The 23,067-nt window shown below is 45.8% G+C and overlaps 3 protein-coding genes across 3 annotated transcripts in view; all 3 read left to right on the top strand.

Moving 5' to 3' along the window:
- Positions 1–8,502: 8,502 nt before the first annotated feature.
- On the top strand, positions 8,503–11,095 carry T265_12509 (hypothetical protein; the record flags this gene model as incomplete). Its single annotated transcript, XM_009164145.1, has 5 exons — positions 8,503–8,641; positions 8,680–8,928; positions 8,977–9,368; positions 10,277–10,464; positions 10,812–11,095. Coding segments are annotated over 5 exons (1,251 nt in total), but the record flags the coding sequence as incomplete, so codon positions are not given.
- Positions 11,096–14,218: 3,123 nt separating this feature from the next.
- T265_12508 (hypothetical protein) lies at positions 14,219–16,878 on the top strand (the record flags this gene model as incomplete). Its single annotated transcript, XM_009164144.1, has 2 exons — positions 14,219–14,614; positions 15,945–16,878. Coding segments are annotated over 2 exons (1,329 nt in total), but the record flags the coding sequence as incomplete, so codon positions are not given.
- Positions 16,879–17,741: 863 nt separating this feature from the next.
- The window catches only part of T265_12507 (hypothetical protein), a gene marked incomplete at both ends in the record, with an annotated part of 14,717 nt that continues 9,391 nt past the window's right edge, over positions 17,742–23,067 (top strand). Inside the window, 3 exons of the mRNA XM_009164143.1 lie at positions 17,742–18,049; positions 18,434–18,502; positions 18,781–19,400. Of these exons, the coding sequence (XP_009162407.1) occupies positions 17,742–18,049; positions 18,434–18,502; positions 18,781–19,400 (997 nt within the window). The remainder of the gene's footprint in view (positions 18,050–18,433; positions 18,503–18,780; positions 19,401–23,067) is intronic.

Raw genomic sequence — 23,067 nt, 5'->3', positions numbered from 1 at the left:
GGCAGCAAGGAGCCTAAGGCCCTTCGGTCAGATGACTGACAGTCAAATGGCCCAGCGACGTTTGCTTGTGCAGTGGGAAGGGGTTGGGGAGGGACATCGGTGGACGCTGAACTGCGCGGGCAAATGATACTTACCGGTTGCCCAGGCCGAGGAAGGGGGTTTGGTTAAGGTACCCCACCTTGAGCCTTTGACTCAGAAACCTGAACCACAAGGCAGCGGGCAGTAGGGGTTTCTTTGCGGACTGCCTGGAGCCAATGACTCAATTGTCTGACCTGCCCGACTGCAGGGGGTTGGCCTAACCCGAGGGCGCAGGGAATAAGGCATTACTGTCTCATTCCTGATGCGGCTGCGCACAGCAGGTGCCTTTTGAGCAGCACCGGGCTCTTTGGTTTTAAAAGTATTTCGACCGTATTGGGTAATGCACCGGCGGTCACGGTCAACCGTTGGGCGATCGGAGTGTGCGGCTTTTGGAGCCGATCTTTTCTAACCCGTCCTTTCTCGGGGGAAGGCAGCATCGCTGCTTCCATAAATATGGACGTGCTGGTCGCCTGGGGAAACACCTTACTGCCTTCACACTCCTGCCGCACAGAACAGTACGACTTTACCCCCGGACCTCCTCGTAGCACGGGATCTCGCTGCTCTTGGTCTGCCTGCTCCCCTTTGGCCTTCCTGGCATGGTTGCACCTTGTGGAAAGACGTTCCAGCCAGGGTGGCCCGCGGGATCATTGAAACACTCAAGCCCGACCACCACGTCAAGGTGGCAGTTTTAGGTCGGGGGTCAGTTGGCTATAATAGAGGGGAAATGAAACATCAGCAAAAGCTTTAAAAAGGTCGAATTGTTCGTTATGATCTGACCGTCCCTTTCAAAACATGAGTAGGTTTTCAGATTTGAAGTCACCTGCATTGTTGCTAATGATTTTCTGTTTACGGCTGGACCAGTGTCTTGGTGTGTATATGGATTCGACTGGGGGTTGTCTGTTTATAGGCAGTATGGACGGTACCGTGATTGCGATTGGACTGTCACTCCATTTGTGCTCCTTTTTTGTGAATGCGGAGGAGATTGGCGTGCCACGTCTATGGGTTAACAGATTTTACGCCCAAAAGGATGCTTCTGCGGGTGAGTTGTTGTTTGGCACATTTAAGTTAGGTGTCGCATGGTAGTGTAACAAGGTTTCAATAATCTTCATTAACGTTCAATCCCTTTTAAGTGTTTAAAATGCTCGTTTGAAAGTGTCAACAAAGCTTTCAACTTGGCTGTTTGATTGAGGGTGAGTGGTGGCGATCTAACGTGGTGAATGCCATTTTACTTGCAAAACAAGGCAAATTTTGTCGACGTCAATGCACTTTTGATATCCAAAATCAGTTTTGCTGGCGTACCGATGCGAGTGAATGTGCGAGTGAGCCGGAGGATTGTGGGGCGAGAATTGATGTGATCCATCATGATTATCTTCGGTCATTTGGTGTAAGCGTCAACCATGATAAGATAATGCTGACTGTTGCTTGGTGCAGCAAAATCAATAAGTAGACCCGACCAAGGGTTAGTTGTTGCTTGCCACGAAGATTACTCAGTCTTCCCCGGCGATTTTATAGGACACTGATATTTTGAACAGGACTGCACAATTTCTCCTAGCTGTTTGTCCACAACCGGCCAGTATGCATGACTTCGCGCCAAGGCTTTCATGCGGTCGTTGCCTGTGTGTCCAAAATGAAACTGTTTTAGTACTCGCGCTTACAGGTTAGTTTGTATTATAACGCGTCCACGGAAGAGAAGGTTCCATCGACCTCGGACAATGAAAATCGTTGATAAAACAAGAAATCAATATCGCGTGTCACTGACGATGGCCAGCGTGTTCCGTGATAGTGTAATACTTGTCAAAGTACGGGGTCACATCTGGTTTCGTCACGGACCATTTTTGAAGTAACCAGAAGGGCTTGAATGGATGCAGCGAACTTCCGGTTCGATAGAAATGGAAGCCACAGCTGTGTCTTCTGCAGGCTGTCTTTGTGAGTCCATCAGTCTTGATAAGCCGTGTGCCTGGCCATAGTTATCCGTAGATTGATAGTTGATTGGAAAATCGTAGCCAAGGCAAATGATCGCCCAGCGCTGAAGATGGTTCAAGTGGTTAGAGCGCGAATTTACTAACTGGAAGGTCCGTGGCTCGAATCCGACCTCTGCCTCTCGACTTCCCCTTTCTAGGCTTGGACAACCTGGCAGTATCCCAGCCCTCGTGCTTCCTTCGGGTAGCATGGTAGTCGGGCACCGAAAGGTTGTTACTGCTGAGCGGTTTTTTTCTAAAGACAGTTCACCCTGTATACCGGGATGCCTTTTTTCCAACCGAAAATTCCAACTAGTGGTTTGTGTTCTGTGTGGAGTGTGAAATGACAACCGTAAATCATTTTGTGGGGTTTCTTGACAACAAATACCACTGCAAGCGAATCTTCTCCCATTTGACTGTAATTGCGTTTCGTTGGTATCAAAGACTGGGCTGCATGGGCGATGGATTTTTCAGTTCCGTCAGAAAATCTGTGAAAACGACTGCTGCGACTCCATGATTGGATGCATCTGACGCTAGAATGATATCCACAGATGGGTCGTAATTTGTAAGCAGCAGGCCTAACGACAGGAGTGATTTAACCTTGTCGAAAGCTGGTTGACACTGAGGTGATCAGTTCTAGAGAACATCCTTTCTAGGAGGTGGTTGAGAGGATCAGGAGCACAGTGCATATCCGGTTAAAAAGTACTGTACTGGCTCACTAACCCGAGGAAAGTTCGCAGTGAGGGCACATCCGTCGGTGGTGGCATTCTTTCAATCGGATCAGTGTTGTTCGGGTCAGGGCGATGATCAGATTTGTAGAAAATAAAACCCGCATATTTGATAAATGAAAGAAGGAATGTGCAGTTTCCCGCTCTGAGATGAAATCCGTGTTCTTAGCTTCCATCAAGTACTGAGGTTAAGCGATGAAGGAGTTCTTCCTGATCAGACGCTGCCACAACAGTATCATCCATATATGCCACGACGCCTGTTAACCCATAATCTATAGCGTCCGTGATTTGTTGGAATGTGGCTGTTGTTTTCACTGGAAAATACCACGGCGCGCGTTAATGGTTAAATTCTTGGAGTTAATCACAACTTAGAATTGTAAACAGGCGTCAACCAGATCTAGTCTAGCAAAGAAGTGCCGCAATTGAGTTTGCTGGAACTGGGAGATGATACTGATGTGAATCGAGTGTAGCATTCAAGCCTGTGGAATAATCAGCACAAATCCTGATTTATTCGTCTTCTTGATCACAACGATGGGATCTGCCTTGTAAAAAGAGTTGACAAGCTGGATAACACCTGAAGTTTGGGGACGATCGAGTTCAACGTCCACAGATGCAAGGGTTAAATAAGGTACGGGGCGCTTAGTCTGAAGACATGTTTGCTATTCAGCTTCAAGTGAGATATTGCTTGGACTTTAGGACAATGCCCAATACCGTCTTGAAAAACACCAGAAAAATTTGATTAGATTGTGCGTGTAAGCTGTTGGGATGCTGTTGGATGCTGTTGCGAGATGCACGTTGTCACATACAGACTGTAGAGGGACAAAACATTTAGCTAATCTATCCAATCAAGACCAAGCAAATTCAGATATGAACAATCTGCGAGGTAGTAAATGCCTTTAAATCGCAAATTATCGAAAGACATCACAAGTGAGTTCACCAACAAGTGGTAATTTGTTGTCGGAAGCAGACTGTGCACAATGGCTGGTAGCAGCAGGTGATAGCTTCTCGATTGCATTGTTGTGACTATGTGTTAGCTGGGTGATTTAGGAGGTTAACGGAACTTGTTTTATCGCGTATGACAGCCTTAGTACTTGAGTGGTAAAACCTCAATAGTGAAGACAAAGGATACCGGATGACGATCGGAACCAATGGAAGAGGGAGCGCTGCGGCTCGGTTGGCTATAACAGAGAGGAAAATGAAAGCTTAGATCAAATTTTCTGTTAGGATCTGACCGTCCAAACGGTACACCGTGAGTTTTTAATCCGTTTTGAGTATTCAAAATCCAAACATGACTGATCTCCCCATCAGTTTCTTCTTGAATCTAGTTATGCACTTATGGTGATCCAGTAGCCAGCAGGATTGATTTTGCCGTGATCGGTATTACTTTAAGCCATTAAGTTGAACGTCCCTGATTAAGTGGTTACTCGGTGATAGTCTCCTCTGCGAGATCCGTTTGATAACGTCTGAGAGCATCGCGCAAACTCACCGGTAATCGCTCGCATCCGGACAGACTGTGGTCATGATCGTGTTAAGCAGTTTTCTATGATGTTCCGCGCGTTTTTTCGCGGTCCATTAGGTTAGATATTGTTATGGTTGTTGGTATCATGAATGCGCAAGTGGGTGGACCTTGCACTGATTGGGTCGAATCGGGTGGTCGTCTTGCACTGGAATCAAGCCGCACAAGCAAAAGCGAACGGCTGCTAAGGTTGTGTGCTAACCGCATACAATTTCCGTTTCGTCCGAACTTCTGAAAGTCAAAGCCTCTTGACTGCGTGGGCGCCCTCCACATACCTCGGATGTAGATCGACCATCAATAAATTTCGGACATTCTGGTGTTATTTTCAAGAATTCGCGCTTCTTGATGAAGGCCTACGTGAAAGTATGAGGAATAACGCGTCAGAAGTGTGTTTTCATAGGTTGCTGACCACTCTTCGACAGTCGCGAACCGGTTTTGCCCTTCTTGGGGCTCATTAACTGGGCGCAGTCTTCGAAATGCCGTCAACCATACTTGGAACATAGCTGAATCTCTCGTTCATGGTGTTCTAAGCACAAGGTTGACAAGAATTATGGGACTGCGCCTAGGTGATGAGCCACAAGAAGAGCGAAACCAGCCATCGAAATGTTTTCAGCAACCTTGTGAGTGGTGTAATGCGCGTCCATACAATATATCGCAATATCTCTAATGTCGTACCAACTGAAGCATGAGGCTGCCCGGTGCAGTATACTTAGTTGTTTAAGCGCATTGTAAACGAGCGATTCAGCTGAGTTTCAGGCGAGTCTCCTGCCAAAACCAAATTAGTCTTCAGATGAGTGTATGAATCGATTAGCATGTTTTCACTTACCCACCCTGTTGCATGCAGCAAGTAAATCGCCCCGATTAATGGCTCTATGTGATGGCCGATGTGGCATGAAAACATTTTAAGTTGTCTGTTTGTATACTGGGTGGGATTTTCCAGTTCGCCCATACCATGACATTATGGTAGTTAGGATCCCCAACCAAATACTTCGATTCCAAAGCCTGACAGGGAGCCAGTTGGTGTGCGTCGACATATAACCACAGTAGTACAGGTTTACCAAGGAATAAGTCACCGTGCCTGTTTCTAACCCCGTTCTGAAAGATCGGTAGACTCCGTTTGTTGGACTCCTATCCACTGGGCAACCTGTGGTGAGAAACTCCGCATGTGTTGGATTGACCTCTCTCAAGTAAAGCTGAGTAGGTCATAGGGGTACACACCGCCATACCACGGTGTGATCCAGTCTGTTCGCAAAACGCAACAAGTAAAACAGCTGAAGAACCCAACACGCCTAACTAGACTAGTCGTGTTCATCAAGTGAGACTGATCACAGATACGTAATAGTAGAAGCCTTCTACGTTGTCAAGATCCACTCGGACTTGGGGGATATTATCTTCATACAGCAGGTACTAAAACCAAACACGGACAGATTATGTTGCTGTTGACACTCAAATCCCATGTGTTTTGAATGTGTCAGTTTTGAATGATGTCAGTTGAGACATCAGCATACCCTGTTACTCTTATTTGCCTTCCGGGGACCTACCACTTCTGGTAGTCTCATTATGAACAAGCAGGTGTAGTACGCTTCCCGACATAAGTGCTTGATCATTACAGATTTTATGGTTCCGGCCATTGATTGGGATCATCATCACTAGTGTTGGCACTGATCGTCCACTGCAGTACATTGATTGGAATGTCTTCGTACGAACTCTTCGAGCTCTCCGTACAGTGACGCTTCCGTGAACTCCTTGATTTGAGGTTAGCTCTGCGTGTACACTAGCCAACGGGACCCCGACCGGACCAAAAAAGTAATACACGGCTTGATGTTCTTAGGAAGGACGTTGGCGCGATGCAATGTCCACGCAGTGGATGGCAACCTTGAGCGCTTTTTCGGGTTACTTTAAGAAATATGTAGCGGACTGACATCCATGTTATGTTTGAGGCGTATTCAAACCTGGTGTGCTGGGACGCAGACTGAAAAATATGCTTTTTCACAAGGCACATAAAGTATCCTTATAATTAGTGCATTTTTTCTTCGAAGGGAGCTCTCCAAGTTAAAAAAATTTAGATACTAGCTACTTTCGGTATACGATGCACAGTAAACCGGTTTAACTGAGAGTCATTTATCAGTGGCTGACAGCGCAGCGACCATTGCGTACATCCTCTGAGCGACTGTCCAGCTACTATAGAAGAAAAGTAACATTCTTCTGCGACACTGCTTGGATGTATGTGCTATAGATTGCCTTTGTCTGTCTAACCTTGGTAAACCTGCGTTAGCATTGCAGTGGGAGCTGAGTCGTGAGATATGCCATGAGGAAGTCATCATCAGTTGTAAGAACCACGTACTTGCCACACAGTGGTTCTAGCTGCCAACACTTTTAATCACCGATAAGTTGGGGGAAGCGGGGTATATGGCTGTGCATTGGGGGCGGTAGCTGATATAATTGATGCGTTAATACAGGGTTGTCAGTGAAGCTTTCATTGGGTGGACTGGGACGGGAGCTATGCACTGAAAGTGATAGCCCACTGAGGGCGTGACAAGACCATGTCTGACAGTGTCAAAAGCATTGATGTGTCTTGTTTCGGGGTCCCCATCCAGGGAGACGGCAATGACCAGCGCAGCTGAGTTTGTTGTTAGTGTCCTTAGTACTTCGCGTTCGAGCTACTGTTTGACCTTTCCTAGCGCGTTTTCACCCTTCGCGTGATTGTGTCAAGAGAGTTTCGAGAAAGTCGGTTAACTGGCATAAGAAGCACGCTACCAAACCAGCGCAACATATGGATCGTGATCAGTTCCGTTACGGGCGAGTTATTTATTTCGAAGGCCATTCGATATACTGTCCAGCTGCTGTAGCACCCTTCCGGTGCCTAGCTGCCATGCCACCCGAAGGAAGCACGAGGGCTGGGATACTGCCAGGTTGCCCAAGCATAGACAGGGGAAGTCGAGTGGCGGAGGTCGGATTCGAACCACGGACCTTCCAGTCAGTAAATTCTCGCTCTAACGACTTGGACCATCTCGCCCCCATTCGATATACTGCAGCATTACTGATCCGGTGTTACCACCAGACTTGGGCAACGCTCCGACGACATCGGTGGTCGAACACTGAAAGTATTTTGACGTCCTTGACGCGCAGCGACCAGGTTTCTGGCCCGTATAATAATATGGAGGGCATCCCGACATTGTAAGCTCAGTGTTGCGAGAGTCGAGTAGTTCCGGGACGAGATCAGAAGGAAGACAGAACAGAAGAATAGAATGTACGCTTCAATCGCCCAGTAACGGTAGTACAGGAGCTGAAATTATAGTGAGAATTACGAGGTGATGGTCTATACGAGGGTATGGTTTGTATAGTCATGGCATTCTTTCCGCCTTGGAGTAAGTATGTCCGTTGCAGAGAAAGTGTAAAAAGAATTAAAAAGCTGTAATAGTAACGTGGAGTCATCTACGCCTCTCTGTTGCGTAGATTATACGGGTGAGTGCGCTGCTGTCGGATAAGAATTTTCAAGTGATTTCCTGGATCTGCATTGGAATGGGATGATGAGGCATCATTAATAGGCAGGAGTTCAGTCTCTGAGCAACCACGGTGGAGTGTTGGTGGTGCGTGAGGCTCCCCTTGTTCGGCGATATGTACTGTTTCCAGTTCTGTGTCGGATATCATGTCTTTGCCTTTAGGAGCCAAGCGGCGTAAGGATACGGTTTCTTGTTTGCCATCTGGACGAACTATGTGGACTCACCGTGGATTACAAGAGACGGATTCCGCTTCCTCTACCAGAGGACCATATTCAGAAGCTGACAGACCCACTTTGATTATTCTTTCAGTCGGTAGAATGTTGATTAGCCATTTCCAGAGAGCTCTGTGTTGTAAGCCTCAGCCAAACTCGCCTTGTGCTCAGCTGATCTGTCGTAATATGTGATCGTCAAACGGTAGTACAGGGCTTCTTTCCTAGTTATTTATGTCGATCACCATTGCTTACGTTTCGAGCATCTCGCAGCATTTTCTGGTCTTGTACTGGAATCATCACCATCTTGTGTGTTGGCTTTTAGATCTTTTAACTAGCAACCCGATTTTCCGGTAGTGGCTTAGTAGTGGTCGCCTATGGTTTCGCGTCATTTACGACAACAGTAATGCTNACTTCCTGATCTAAAGAGCGGTTACTCTTCGCCTAATCAAAATTTGATTTTCCCTTCCAGACCCTCGACTCACAATGCCCGACAACTTGAGGCATGTGATGTTGCAAGTTGTCGGTCAGCTGTGTAGTCAAGTTGGTTTCGAACGAATAACCGAAACATCGTTACACCTGCTTACCGATATTATGGAACGCTACTTACAAAATTTGTGCTTGTATATTGACAAAGTTTCACGTTTGTGTAAGCGGCTGTTGTTCAACCACTTGCATTCTATGCAGCTGATGGCGTTGCCTCTCTTGAGGATGGGTTATTTGCTGTGAAGCTTCTAGGCCAGTCCCCTGGAGCACTTATTAAATTCATAGAGGATGTGGGACCATACTTCACACCTCCACCAGCCAGTCTGTGTGGACCGATTCATGGCAAGGTGTGTCTTAATATTCCACCGGAGGGACACGAAGAGCTTACCTCCCGTCCTGATTACATCCCTTCCCACCTACCATTGAATTATTGCTATTCGGAGGAAAACGGTAAGCTAGTTTTCATTTTCATTCCCTGGATTTAAGACTTTCTTGCAGGTTGTACTCCCCTTGCCCTACTGCCACCTGAATCAGGGAATTCCAATGACCACCACGTTTCCACCTGCATTGTCTCTGCATCAGTTACGACTGCACCGGTGTCCTCCTCCGCCGTGCATCCAAGTCGTGCCCTTCCTGTATGGGCAAAGCAAGTCACATACAGGCCAATTAGGGTTTCCATCGATCCAGTCACTGGCAGTCTCGTAGAACATGCTCCACCTGAAAAGCTTCCCGATTATCTATATGATGATGATTTCCATACTGTTCCCAGTAACCTACCTCGCGGGACTCGTTTTGATGTGGGCAAAACGACTTCCCGATCACCTACCCACTTACAGTCGTCTACTTCCAGACAAGGAGCAACTGATGCTGAGTGGGCTGCAGCGCTACAGGTAGTTGGGACTCGGATGTTATTCTGTATTGCTTATTCCTGTGCCATTTTTCAAATGAGTCGGTCCGTTACTGCCAGCGATCACCTGTGTCCATTCTTTGTTTTGGTATTCATTTTGTATACACATACAACCGACGGTCATAACGTACCGCATCAAAGCTCTCTTATTATCTGAACCTACGTAGCATTGGAACACATGTGCGATAGTAATCTGGATTACGATATTAAACCCTGCAACTGTCCGCGAAGTTGTTACGATCTTGCTTACAGTACGGTAATCGCTGTGAGATAACTCAGGTGCCAAGTTGCAATCTCCGGACCCGATGGCTCGTGGCTGGGTTCACCCTTGTCCGGGTTTGCATAACTTCCTAGCATTCAAGCCTTAGGGCTTCTCCCAGCGTTCTTCCCCCTACTGCGCTTCTTTCGCTTGTGCCGGAGTTGATTGTCTCGCCTCTTTTCCTTCGAACTACTCGTCAACTTTGTGATATTCGAGTCAACCTACAACTCCATCTATGGCTGTGGTGAAGTGACGAGTGAACATTCCTGATTTTGTAGTTGTCCAGTTCCTGTCCCATCTGAACTTGCTTTTGCGGGTTGAATTACTTCAGCTTCTTATTGTGGATTCTCGCTGCCTTATAAATCGACCGATAGCATGAACGACTGTTTGTATACACGTGATATAGTAGGCTTGGTTTCTTCAACCTGGTGTGGATTTTTGGCACTCATTTGAAAACGGTATAACTGGTTATCAACCTCAGCTACCAAAGGCGCCTTAGTTAATCGAATCTTCCGTTGTGCACCTTTTATCTCTTCCCGTCTACAGTAGGTCGTCATTTCTAAATTGACCCCGGAATTTTCGCGTCCGTTAATCTGAACAGCACCCCATTTCTGTCCCTCCTACTTGTCCAGGCAACTCCGAACCCCCGGCCATCCAAGCGTATTGTGTATACACCCAGCCGGTTCGACCCAAGTTCCCTTCCGTCCTATATGTCCTCGGCCAGGCGTTCTGTCGCAAAGGCGCTAAACACTGCTAATGTCAGACGATCACCCGCGAGTGTAATGCTGACCACACAGAAAGCCCGACCTCCTCCAGTAATGTATGTTTGAGTTTTCCATGGCGGTTTAATCCAGTTCTTTGTGTTTTCTTTGGCAGTTTGATTCAAGCTCGCAGTTTGCGTGCGTTTTTCGATACGATATGCTACCACTCATCATACATTTTACGCTGTTATTGCTGGACCCAACAAAGTTGTGAGACCGATGTTCATTTTATTTGTGAGCTGACGGTGTTTGCTTCATCCTGAAAGCATTGAAACATGGGTTTATATCGCGTCTTGCGTTGTTCAGGTCCATTTCCGTCTCTGTCTGCTAAATTTCATTCGTCTTTAAGTTTTCGCAAGGTAACGGTGCCATTTTTCATCTCATTTCCTTGTTTGATACCCCACAGTCGTACCTCTATCCCCAAAGCAAATAGCCTCTCAACGAATTCTGGCAAGCGAAGACGCGGGTCAATTCGACGAGCGCGAAAATGGGCCAGGAAGTCGAGCCTGTCTAAAAATCCATCGATGTTGGAGAAAGCTTCGGAATCACCTTTGGTGAGGACATCGCCCAAGGTGGATATCCCCTCTCCATCTGCTGACAAGACTCCTGCCCTTCGTACTACCGATATCCTGGAGAGCCCCAGTCCCTTTTTCATGCAGTCAGAACATTCACTGCCACCACAATCCCCAGGTAAATACCAATCCGGAAGTAGCTTTTTTGTTTTGGGTTCTGAGTTTTTCAGCCTTGTCTAGTCTCGTCTAATCATGCCATGCCTCCAGACTTTATTCGATGTGGTTTGATGGCTTGTCTTCCGGACCCGCGGTTTAACTGCCGATTCCAGATGAACGAGCCGGGTAAACCTTTGACTCTCTCAGCTGAGTTCATAAGAGGAAGTATGTTGAAAATAATTCCAATAACTTCGACCCGGTAGTGATTAATCATTAGGCATTCAGAAGAATCACGTTTAGTGGTACCCAAGCTGGGACGACTTGCTTAGGGTATACTTATGTAACCTTTCCACCAACACAACTGAGCCCTGATACCTGCTTGTGGACCGTCAGTCAAAGTGAACGGCTTAGAGATCACTTGCGAAAGCCCTCATTGACCGACCTCCTCCAGAAATGTGTATCGGAGCGTTGGTGGTCCTCAACAGTGATGAAACAATTGTTCAGTGCTTATTGATTTGTCAGCAGAGATTGACTTTAATTGTAAGACTAGTTATTAGTTGCCACCATTGACGGTGGAAGTACTCTGTTTATTTTATTGGCTCCGAAAGTTGGAACCACATCGTATCTTCCTTTTGTTGTCCCTAGGCTAGGCTTGTCAGTAGGCTATTGTTAGCTCAGGTATTTGGGTTTTGTTGCTTGATTCATCACAAAGATTACCACTTTTGTCTGCCTCCAGGCTAATGCACTGTGAAACCATGTCGTACTGGTTATACAACCTTGAACCGTGCTGAAACGTATTGCTAGGCTCAGTGAGTAATTCAACCGTCAAATTACTCCTCTGCAAGGGTGGTCACGTACCCAGCTTTCCCGTATTGCTGTTGTCCAAGAACAACAACAATTGGGAGAAGACCGGCATCTGTCGAAGGAAAACCCGACTTCACCGAGCAATTGCATATGTCACTAGACCGGATTGCGTCATCGAGATAGTGTTGCTGGTCCGATTTCCTTGTTCGCCCCCCTAATGATGTTGAAGGGGCGTGTTTAAGATCTCATATCTCACTTTCCGGTTTTCGCAGTATCTGGTCCGGTCGTTTGACGTTATCCGTTGGAATAACTGTGAACTGTATCTTTAGGCTCTATTATAGACAATGATTGGTAGACTTCTACCAGTTTGTACAAAACCATTTCAATGGGCCGTCGCTCCTCTTACTTTAATATTAGATCCATAGGAAACTTGCTTTATTAACTGTACACATCAATTTGCCAAGCACAGCAATGACGCACTACACATAATGCCGCAGATTGACCTTACTGCCACCCACGGGTCTCCTCTCGTTGGTATGTGTCCCTCTCCTTCGGATATCTTGGAATATCTGCTGTGAATTGCGTGATCAGCTCCTCCCCTGACGTGACCCTATTTCCCCTACGTTTCATCAAGTATTCTGTTTTTTCGTTCGTCCTTTTTGTAAAGTCACTGGATTTTTTGGGAGATTACGTCCAACAATGATTGACAATGGTGTGCAATCTGTCCCATTCAGTTGCCTTCCACCTATATAGATGGTATTCATGTAGAGAATGAATCCGTTTATTTGATCCGTCCTACAGCTGGTTTAGCTGTCAACGCCGTCCTGTTGACTGCGTTTAAAACTCGGATGCAGCGGTTCTTGTGTTTCCGTTTCCAAATGTACACGATGTGCTGTGCGATCTTTTGGTGGAAGGTCTCATGGTTTAGGTAAATATTCTACCTGAAACATTTCTTGTCAAAAAATTGCTGCTTATCATTGAGTTATTGACCACCGATGCCTCAGAAGCGTTTCTGGTGTCGGATGACGTCAACGAATTTCTAACGATGTGGTTAGAAAACGGGTTTTTGGTTGTGCAACAGGTGATCCAATCGCGGAAATCATCCAGCACCATCAACTGCGGTGCTTCGGCCATCTTCTACCCGTGCCGCAACACCATCTACCTGGACGAGTGTTGTTCCCCCTGCCCCCTTCAGAGTAGCGGAAATCACGAGGTGGACAACGTGCGACTTGGCAAAGTTGTGTGAAAAAGATTACGAAAAGTTTCGATGTTGTTGGTGTTTTAAGAATTCCAGGATGGCTGGAGACATTGCAGGAGATTCGGCTAGTCGATGTCAGCGGCGTTCATGCTGTCGGTTTCTTTCCAGAATGTCTGACTGAGTGCTTGGAAGTGTAGACCTCTAAGAATGCTTGCGATAAGCCTGCACGGAGTCCCTTTTCTCATCCAGTGTTTTTTTATTCTTTTCGTTCTAAACTTTAAATGTAATTAGATCAGCTTTATGGTTGTACGGTTTTGGTGCATCAGTGTCAATACTGATGTTGATGTCTCTGCTGCTACTGCTGATGATTAATGAGTGAAATGAACAGTGGTTTTTCAAACTCCTCTAAAGTGAACTACCTATTTGGTAGGTGTGTAGCGTAATGCTTCAACACAGACCTGATTCTCACTGGTTCCACTCGTATGTAATTTAGTATAAATTCCGGCGGTTTTCGTTTTGCTAGTGGTATTCCTCATTGGTTGTATAGTTCAAATGCGTAGTATTAGAATTCCGGCTGTTGTGAAACAAGACCAACTAATTGGATCTGGTGGACTGCACACATGTTTCGAACACTGCACTCTTCATCGCTTGTTTAACCGATTCTAACCCTGGTTTGCGATTTCCGGCGTGGCTTGATTGGAATTACGTACAATTTACGGTCTAACAACAATACTACCCTCTGGTATCGTCCGTTCGTTGAATTCGAAGGAATAGTGGATCACGCCAGAAATTCCACCCGTTTCACATCAATGATCCGAATCCAGTGTTGCCTTCCGTATACTGAAATGAACATGTGGTCAGTGAATTTAATTAACTCAAAGATGTGACGATCCACCCATTCCTATTTTCGCTTTTTTTTTCCAGCTTCGGATGCGACACCACCGATTCTCCAAAGGAATAGTGGATCACGCCAGAAATTCCACCCGTTTCACATCAATGATCCGAATCCAGTGTTGCCTTCCGTATACTGAAATGAACATGTGGTCAGTGAATTTAATTAACTCAAAGATGTGACGATCCACCCATTCCTATTTTCGCTTTTTTTTTCCAGCTTCGGATGCGACACCACCTGCCGATTCTCCAATGGCTGCTCTTAGAATGAATAAGACAGACTCTGCGGACCAGTTGGCTATCAGTAACGTCGATGCTAAGGTTGAGCCCTCCGTCGATGACCAGTTATCTCTGCAATCTTCACCCCTCACCAAGACACCCACCCCTGTTGTAGAAGATGAGCTTATGTTGAGCCCCAAACCGCGACCCGTTGAATCCGCAGCCGCAACGTCAACTCCAGCGCCTAGTCTAACTAAAAATCTCGACAAAAATCCAGAATCTTATTCATCCATCCCTGCAGACAACAGCCACAAACGTGGTAGACCTCGTGCTGGCAGACGTGGTCATGGAAGGAGAGTGATCACACCCAGAGTATCAATCATTAGCAGCTTATTCCAGAACCCGCTAAGACAACGGGCACCACAATCCGTATGTTCACAGGTCTACGGAACCTGCTTGCTTTAAATGTCGTTTATCCTGAATGCTATCATCATGCCGCTTTTAATAATTGTAACCCATGTGATTCATGCCTAGATCGTTTCTCCTAACGCTGCCGTTTGTATGAATTTCTAACTATCTGCATGCGATTTTGTTAGTCACTAGCTTAGAAATTATGCCGAAGAGAGTTTCGTCACGGAGATAGCGGAGTTAAGGTTCACCTTCGTCCTCGTCAGGACCAACAACAAGAAAGTAACCATCTGCTGTTAAGAGAATGTTGGTGGCTCTGTTTGTGTAGATGGCCGTTGATTCAGTAGCTGATTACAGCCAAATCCAGCAGTTCACACAGATTCGAAGTCAGGATACACATTCCGCGTAGACATCCGTTTTTCCGCAGAGTTATCCTATGCGGAAATGGGGTTTTTGATTTATCTACTAATAAAATTAGCCAGTACGAAAATTATTACCTTGTTTTTCACATTCTCTGGAGTAAGTCTGTGAGCTTTGTCCATATGTTCTTCCGTTTTGTGCTTAGTACTTTTTTTTTACTGTTGAAAACTTCAAGACGGCGGTTAATTCGCCTCACTTCATTGACTATTTTTTGCCGTTATCTCGAGGGAACTCAGCGTTTTCTTTCTATGGTCTCTGAGGCCAGGTCTCCGCTCGTGTAAAGCAGCGCTGTTTCTCTCGGAAACGTTGCTCTTCCCATTGGTTTATCTGCCATTTATTTCTACTGAAGAAAACTTCGTAGACTAAGGTCTGACTGTTCACCGTTGAGAAGGCAATCCGAGTCCATTCATTTAAGCTTACTTTCAGGAAGCCACGAAACCAATGACCCGCAACGGCGTTGTTTGTTGGGGGACTGTTGTAATCAGTGCAACGTGTATGCAAGATGCAGCCCTTTGGCGATTATTCTTGACTTCAAAACCGCACAGTGAACGGTGTTTGGACGAAAGTCTGACGAACCAACTCAGGAGTTAGGACAGGTGGCCTGTCAATACTGTAGTTTGGGCAATAGTACCTGCAAAGTGTAAATTCGCAACTATGGTGCAACCCAACGTGGAGCCTCAGCATCGGTGTCCACAGGAAGTTAGCCTTTGGATCTATTACGGTTCCAGACTCTAGTAACGGCAAAGCTCAGTGTGCTCAGCTCTCTAAGAAGAACAACCACACAACTGGACTGTTTTTGTTCCATGTCTTGACCAAATTGAAAATCTCTGGGGAGCTGCGGCAAACACAAGATTTATGCAGCACCAACGCATACCGGTTCAATGAGTTTTATCAATTCCCTAATGATGTGCTCTTTCCTTTTTTCGAACAGCGTCCTCAGCCGTTAAAGAAAATTCCAGATACCCGTTGTTCCAATCAATCGACTCCAAAGGAACCCCGCCCACATGACACCCAGATTACTGAGAAGAACAAACCTACCGCTCAAACAACTATAGAAAAAAGTAAAAAAGTCAGAAAAAGTACCACTGCCGTCAGTCGTCATGGGCGTCGTCCCACTGCACCACCGAGTTCTCGATCAAAACCACATTCCTCTACAGCGGTTTCTCTTGCATCGAATGAGCTCGAATCAAATTCTGGGCTTGATATCAGTCAAACATCTCCAGTTTCTGACACGACAGAACCAATGGTAGATGAGGTACGGGCGCGATTGCTACAAATGCCTGAAAACAGCCCAGTGCAGTCTAGGATGGAACCATTCAAAGGTGAAGATCAGCAGAGCACATTCCGTACTCTCCCCTTCACTGGTCATAACTTTGCTAAAATTCGGTCTTCCAGTCTGAAGGCATCGAATTCTCTCCCTTCATCCCCATCCTCTCTGGACTCTACCCTAAGCTCATCCAGTTCATCACTTTCCAAGGAGGAATATCCTTTAATCAACGAACGACCATCTATAAAGCTCGAACATCGAGAAGGTCTTTCAGGTAGTATTGAGCAGTTTGTACCTTCTGTTTCCACCGGTGCTCTTGCCGAGGCCAAACAGACTCGTTCGACACCTTTCAGTTCATCACCGTCATCTTCCACCTTAACCTTGTCAACTTTATCCTCCATTAGTACGGCGAAGCAACATACGACTGCCCATTCCCCAGTGTGCTCGTCGACTCTCCATCCCAGTCCGACTTCCAACTGTCCTCCACCACTTCTACCACTGGCAACTTCAGCATTTGATGTTTGTTCACAGGATGGGTTACTATCGGGTTCAGCAAATTCAGATTCATGTGCTGTGATTCCGCCACCAACTCTAGTGCCAGTAAGCTTTGTATGATTCGTATTATTCGAATCTACTTGATCGTGGTTTAACTTTTTATAACTCAACAACCCTAATCTATGTACTTCTTTTGCTTACTTTGATCCATGGTGATGAGCTTAATAACTCATCTCATACAATTCACCCAGCTTCAAGCCTGGTTCCGGTTGATAAACACCAGTTTCCCACTAATTGACTTCATGGTTTACCCAACATCCCCTAGTGCATCGTGTATCTCAGGTCTGGATGCAGTGATGAGATCTGCTTAGCCAGAATCCGTACCTGCAACGACAAGTTTGGCGCTTCTAGGAAATCATTTTTTGGCGCAAATAGTCTGCTGCAAGTATCTTTTTTGCGTAAACAGACCCCAGAAATGCATTTGTCGTTGTAGACTGCAAGTTGTGGGTAGTCAGATAGCGCAAACTTCTGTAAGTTTTCGCGTAGACAACGTTGCGAAATATGAGTAACTCGAGTTTGTCGCTTGCTTTTGTTAACTTTTTCACTGCAATCCCGCGATCCACAGATAGGTGTTTATTATTTGGCCTGGTCCAGTGACATTTAGAGTAGCGCTTTTTCTACAGCGTTAGACAGACAGTTTTGTTCATTTAGTTATCCCAACAATGCCCGAGCCATAAAGTACTCGAATACGAAGTCTAACTGGAGCTTCCAGATCCAACTCGGTTTTCTTAACTTCTTAGCTATCTTGCTCTTTGAACGCCGGTGGAGTTTGTCCGGTGTAGTTTACATTTCGGTTTTAATTGAAGCAAAACAATCTGGTGCCCCAAAGCTTGCTCAGGATCTCCCACTGATTGACGCGCTTGACTGCTGGTGCTTTCTACCCGTACTGCCATCCGTTTTCTCTAGGTTTCGGGGTTCGGTTCAACCGCACAGAAGTTCAAGGTTTCGACGTCAACTGTTTTGCCAGGAGAGCATGGTTCAAAACCTTCCTCGACCTCAAGCTCGTTGCTGCGGTTCAAACTTCGTCATGAAAGTATTGAGGCAAGGGAAATTCTCACCTCTTCGTTGTCTCCTTCTTCTTCCTCGTCTTCACTGTCTTCCTCTAGTTCAACCCCGATTCACCAAGACCCTGCAGATCGAATGGCCACAGTACCACCACACATTTTCACAACCAAACCGTCCACCGTTTCAGACTCTGGCCATGTGGACCTCGAGTGAGTGCTACTTTAGGTCGTTAATGGCTTTTGAACGCTAGTGAAAGCTGTTCTTTCACTCTGTTGCTGTTGACCTGCCTCACAAATAAGATTGGTTGGTTGGTTGATGACGAGCTAAGTAAAACTCTCCCCGCCGCCGACTCTACATTTTTAGTGCAGGTTCTAATATAGGGTCGTGTCTGACAGTTCCTCCACTCCGCACTCAAAATTTATCCCTTTTCTTGGCTTTCTCACCCAACTGCCTCGAACAGCTTATATCAGTGATTTTACCTAAGCAAATACTGCTTAATCCCCACAGTCCTTTTGCCTGTACTCCAGAGCTTTATTATCCTTTTAGTGTTCACTCAGTGTTCACGTTCATGACTTACACCTCCTGTTTTCCAGGAACACGTCACTTTCCAACGCCCCTTCTTTGATAGACCAAGGACCGTCGTCCACCAAAACTCCCAAAATGTAAGTCATTTTGCATGACGCTTTCATACTCAAACAGCACCTATGGGAATAGTAAAAATGAAAACAACCGTGGGCTATCTTCTCCCCGTCCTCTGTTTGCTCAAAATGCGCATTTTGATGGGAATTTAAGGACTATAATATTTCATGATACCAACTTCAGCAGACTATCTATTCTTTGTCATTCTTCCAGCAGATGGTGCGCACATTGTTGTTCTTCATGATCATCATTATCAACAGCAACACTACACCGTGCTTTTTCCTCGTTCTGTCCTTTTTAGTGTTATTCGTCTAGGTGGTGGAGTCAACCCGGGTGTGCTGTCTTGTACCCAGTCACCGTTTGTCCGGACATCTGAGAAACCCGTTGTAGCATCGCCAGCGCTTGTGGATACACCACCCGCTCCTCTTGCTCCACCGCCATTAAGGCTCACAATTTCAAAGGATCGACTCACCTACCGGGGTAACGATGCAGCGCAAAATGACGATGACTCTAACGCGTCGAGTAGCAGCAGCATCAGTGAGAGTCTCAACAGTAGTGGGGATGAGGACGAAGATATAATGGTAAAAGCAGATAAGCCTAAAATATCCAACCTACAGACCTCACTACCTCCGCCACCTCTTGAACGACTTCCTGATCGAACCTTGATGGGTACACGTCCGTCTCTGGATGCTTCAAGTGCGACCAGGATTTCAACCCGTCAATTATCTGAACCATTATACAAATCTGCAACTCCTGCACGAGATTCTGACAAAACCTTGGAATCGAGACGCAACGACGTGCCTCCTTTGCTGCCGCTGTTTTCGCCGGTTGTACCATCCACCGCTCCTTTCCAACTTGGACCGCCTTCGCTAACAACAATCTCCAGTGCTCCTAGCCACATGGTAGATCGACCACATGAGGGTTAGTTAGTCACCAACGACTTGTCCTGAATTTGGATATTTTCCATTCATCTCATACTCTTTTTACTATTTGATCCCTCTGAATTAGCATTATTTTTGCTGCCAAGAGTCTATTTCCTGGACCAGCTTTCGAATCAAACGATGTAGCCAGTAAAAGCAGTGTCGCAAGTTAATTCCATTTTTAGAAGTAGGGCCAATCTCTGCTGAAACGATAACGAGCGCATTTCTGTGCAGCTTATGTATAGGTATGCCGTGGGCGAGGAGTTTGCCGAATGTCGTTCCACTACTCGCTATATTGTACCCAAACATCTGATGTGTTTTGGGACAGACAGGCATCGTCCTAAAAGAATAACGTTGTCTTAATTTGAGTGTCCTTACCAGTTGTAGGCTGGCACACCCTTTTGTAGCCGAATATCTGCATCTAAGCCAATCCGCCTTGCCTCGTCAAAGGCATGTACGTACTTTGAGACAACTTCGTTGAACAACGTTATTTAGTCAAGCTGTGGATCATATTTCAATACTCAAGGGACTCTTGCCGTCTTGTGTACTAGTATGTGATGCGTGAACTTTATTGCTCTCAGTTTAAAAGCGCATGCTTTCTCACAGGACAGGCTTTTCGTCCGGAGGCAGATAGGCCGTCTTTCGTCACTTTGAACCGGTTTGCCCATCCTGTCGATAATTTGCCTTCTCGTTTTCTGTTTGTTACAATCATTTCCTTCAAAACTTTCGACACATCTCCTTTTAGCTTTCATATTTATTTTTTTGCTGCTGATGCTTCAATACATCGCTAAGGTTGAGTGAGAAATAAGCAAAAACGGCGGAATATGTGACCGTGGTTTAACCCGCTTGTGGCCACCGTTTGCGAAATATCCCTGTTGCCACCCGTAAGCCCCATAAGCGATAAATCCTATCAGGACTTGTTGCACCGCAAATGACGGCATCCTTGGTATTTGCAAAATAAGTCCAAAGCAATGTGGGCTTGGCAGTGTGGTTCATGCAAAGTTGGGATGGTCTAAGATCAGTTTGATCGGAAAACTGCTGGTCAGTTTTCGGTATCTTTTCAAGTTTTCGTTTCATCTCCAACAACATAGCCTGAAAAACCGTTTCAAAAGTTGTGCGATTCCTTGTCCAATCATGATCTCAATTCTTCGAATCTTACTCCAGTTAGAAGTCACTTTAGCAATGCGTCGTATTTTTGAAGTTTTTTTAACCATGTATCCGACACCTCGGTGGTTTCCAAGCCCTACTTGCCTCTCTATTTTTTTGTTTTCATATATCCATCTCTGTTCCCTCGGTTTAATTATTCTAACTATTACATACAAGAGTTTCTAGCCCACTCGTGCTGTTAAAGGGGATCTGTCTCCTTTCTCTTCTACGCGTTTCCCAGATAGTTTGGTTGTCTGTCACTTATCAGGCAATCACTGACAGCAAAAGCCGTTCTGTTGGTTCGCACAGTTTGGTCACAGATATAACGCCACCTCCTCTTGCTAGGATCTCTGCACATCTTAATTTCCTAGTGCATAAGAACTCCAACGCTGTGAATTCTTCCACAAATGTGACAGTTGTTCTCTTGAAGCATTTGCCCTCTGATTTCGTTTTTGACTCAGCTTCCATCCACCCTGATTTAGCCCAGTAAGAAAACCGAGGGTCAGGATTTAGGATGTCCTATTAAACGATACCCTCCAAATAGACCAGGGACTATCTCCCCCACGTTAAATGTCTCTTCGTTAAGTATCCAGTATAATCGCATCGTCCATTTACAATTAAATGGAAGACTATTATATCTTGTGTACGACTGTTCAGTGTAAGCCTCGGAATTGGTGGAGCAGAGGGAAAACTTGGTATTGGTGATCAACTGGCGTGTGCACGTCTAATTGAGGAACAATTAATTAGGAAAGCCACTCGATGCGGCATCAAATGCCCAACAAAGATATAGCTCCTGAACAAAAGTCGTGAGAAGAGTCAACCTATCAGTGTAGTGACTAACTGACTGGGTGAACGGGGTACCACATTGACCTTTTGCTGAACAGGCGACGCTCGGCTCCTGTAACATCTGAATTCTGATTTGTGTTCAGCTATCCGTGGCACTTCTTGGTATAGTTCACCAGTGTGCCCACGTTTATCACCATGTTCCAGCTTGATTTCATCACGGCGGATTTTGTTGCACTTCCGTTCTCAGAAGTACATCGGGTCAGCGGTCGGCGGGTCACCAGCGTCTCACTCGCCCTTATCGTATTCGCCCTACAAATCACTTTTGCCTATGGGGGTGACTTTAATGCGACAATCGTTTACTGATTTCATTGTGCAGCGGCATATCGAGGGCTTATTACGTAATTCAACAGATCAGATACATGCTGAAATAGCAACCATAATCAGTACGTGCGATTAGTCTGGAAAGTGTCCTTCTCTTTTGTGAGAGTCACCTGTGCTCGTAACCTAAACCGCACTGTGTGCACCTCTGAATGCCTCGAATACCAACAGTGACACGGAAACGCGGTATCGTGCCCTCATCCTCACGCCGTTAGCTAACTGCAACAAGGCCACTCTGGTGGTCCAACTTGGTCGAGTGACAACCGATGCATCCATACAACTTCAGACCAATGGAGATACCGACGAGCGTAACTCACACCGCACACAACATTGGTACTGGATGTAACTCTTGCTCCAGCGTTGCGCACCCAAAATGAGCTGCTTGTTTCTTGTACTAGATGATCAGGTCAAACGGTAATACTGTGGGCTAGTACGTGTATGGTTGTTGTGGCTGCGCGTTGGATTTAGCCGGCTACCGATGTGGTGTAGCCAATAATAGAAAAGCGCGTTCCACTATTCCTGGTGAAATACAGACACTAGCATGGTAGGTTACAGAGGGGACGAACTTGTTCCATATGAGGCTCTCCACATCATGAGACTACAGAAAGCTGTCCATAATTGTACCACTCAGCAATATGCACTACAACAGCGCGTAAAAACACTGAATTCCCGTGTTTACTAATCTTCTCCAATGACAATGAGAAAATCCGGAAAGTTGACAAGTTTTCTGCCCATTTTTACTGTGTTAACCCAGACCATATTGCCTCTGCATAGCGAGTTTCGTATAGTTGAGGTTCGCGCCAAATTGAATTTATGTCGTCGCACGTCTTCTCGTGTCAGACATAAAGCTTAATTGACTACTTCCGCAGACATTCTGACACCAAAACTATGCGATCATTCTTCCGGATAACGTGACCTGTGGGTAGCGTTATCAGTGTCTGAATGCTATTCTTAGTGACCTCATCACACAGGTACTCACTGCAGCACCATAAGTGATTCCACAGCTAGTAGAGATGAGTCCACTTCGAGCTGTTTCAAGCCCAAAATTTTGGCATGTCTAAACAAAGCATGTGGAAACTCGGTGGACCAGAAGTGGAAGGTTCTTAGCCTGGTCGAAATCATATCTCGTGCTCTATTTTTCTTAAGATATCTAAGACAATGTACCTACAAGAACAGATCATGGAAACTTCGTGAATGATTTCGGAGAAATGTCGGCTAGTTGCTCAGATAGTAGGCCTTTATTCGGGCAGAATTCTGGGAAGCATTCCAGACATATAGGTCACAAATATATATATATATATATATACGTATATAATCACATCAGAGATAAGCGCCTTTTTACGATAAATTGCGAAAAG

This window comes from Opisthorchis viverrini (assembly GCF_000715545.1).
Source record: "Opisthorchis viverrini unplaced genomic scaffold opera_v5_3, whole genome shotgun sequence".
Lineage (NCBI taxonomy): Eukaryota > Metazoa > Platyhelminthes > Trematoda > Opisthorchiida > Opisthorchiidae > Opisthorchis > Opisthorchis viverrini.
The sequence above is the reverse complement of the archived record's forward strand: the minus strand, read 5'-3'. Positions and strand labels throughout refer to the sequence as shown.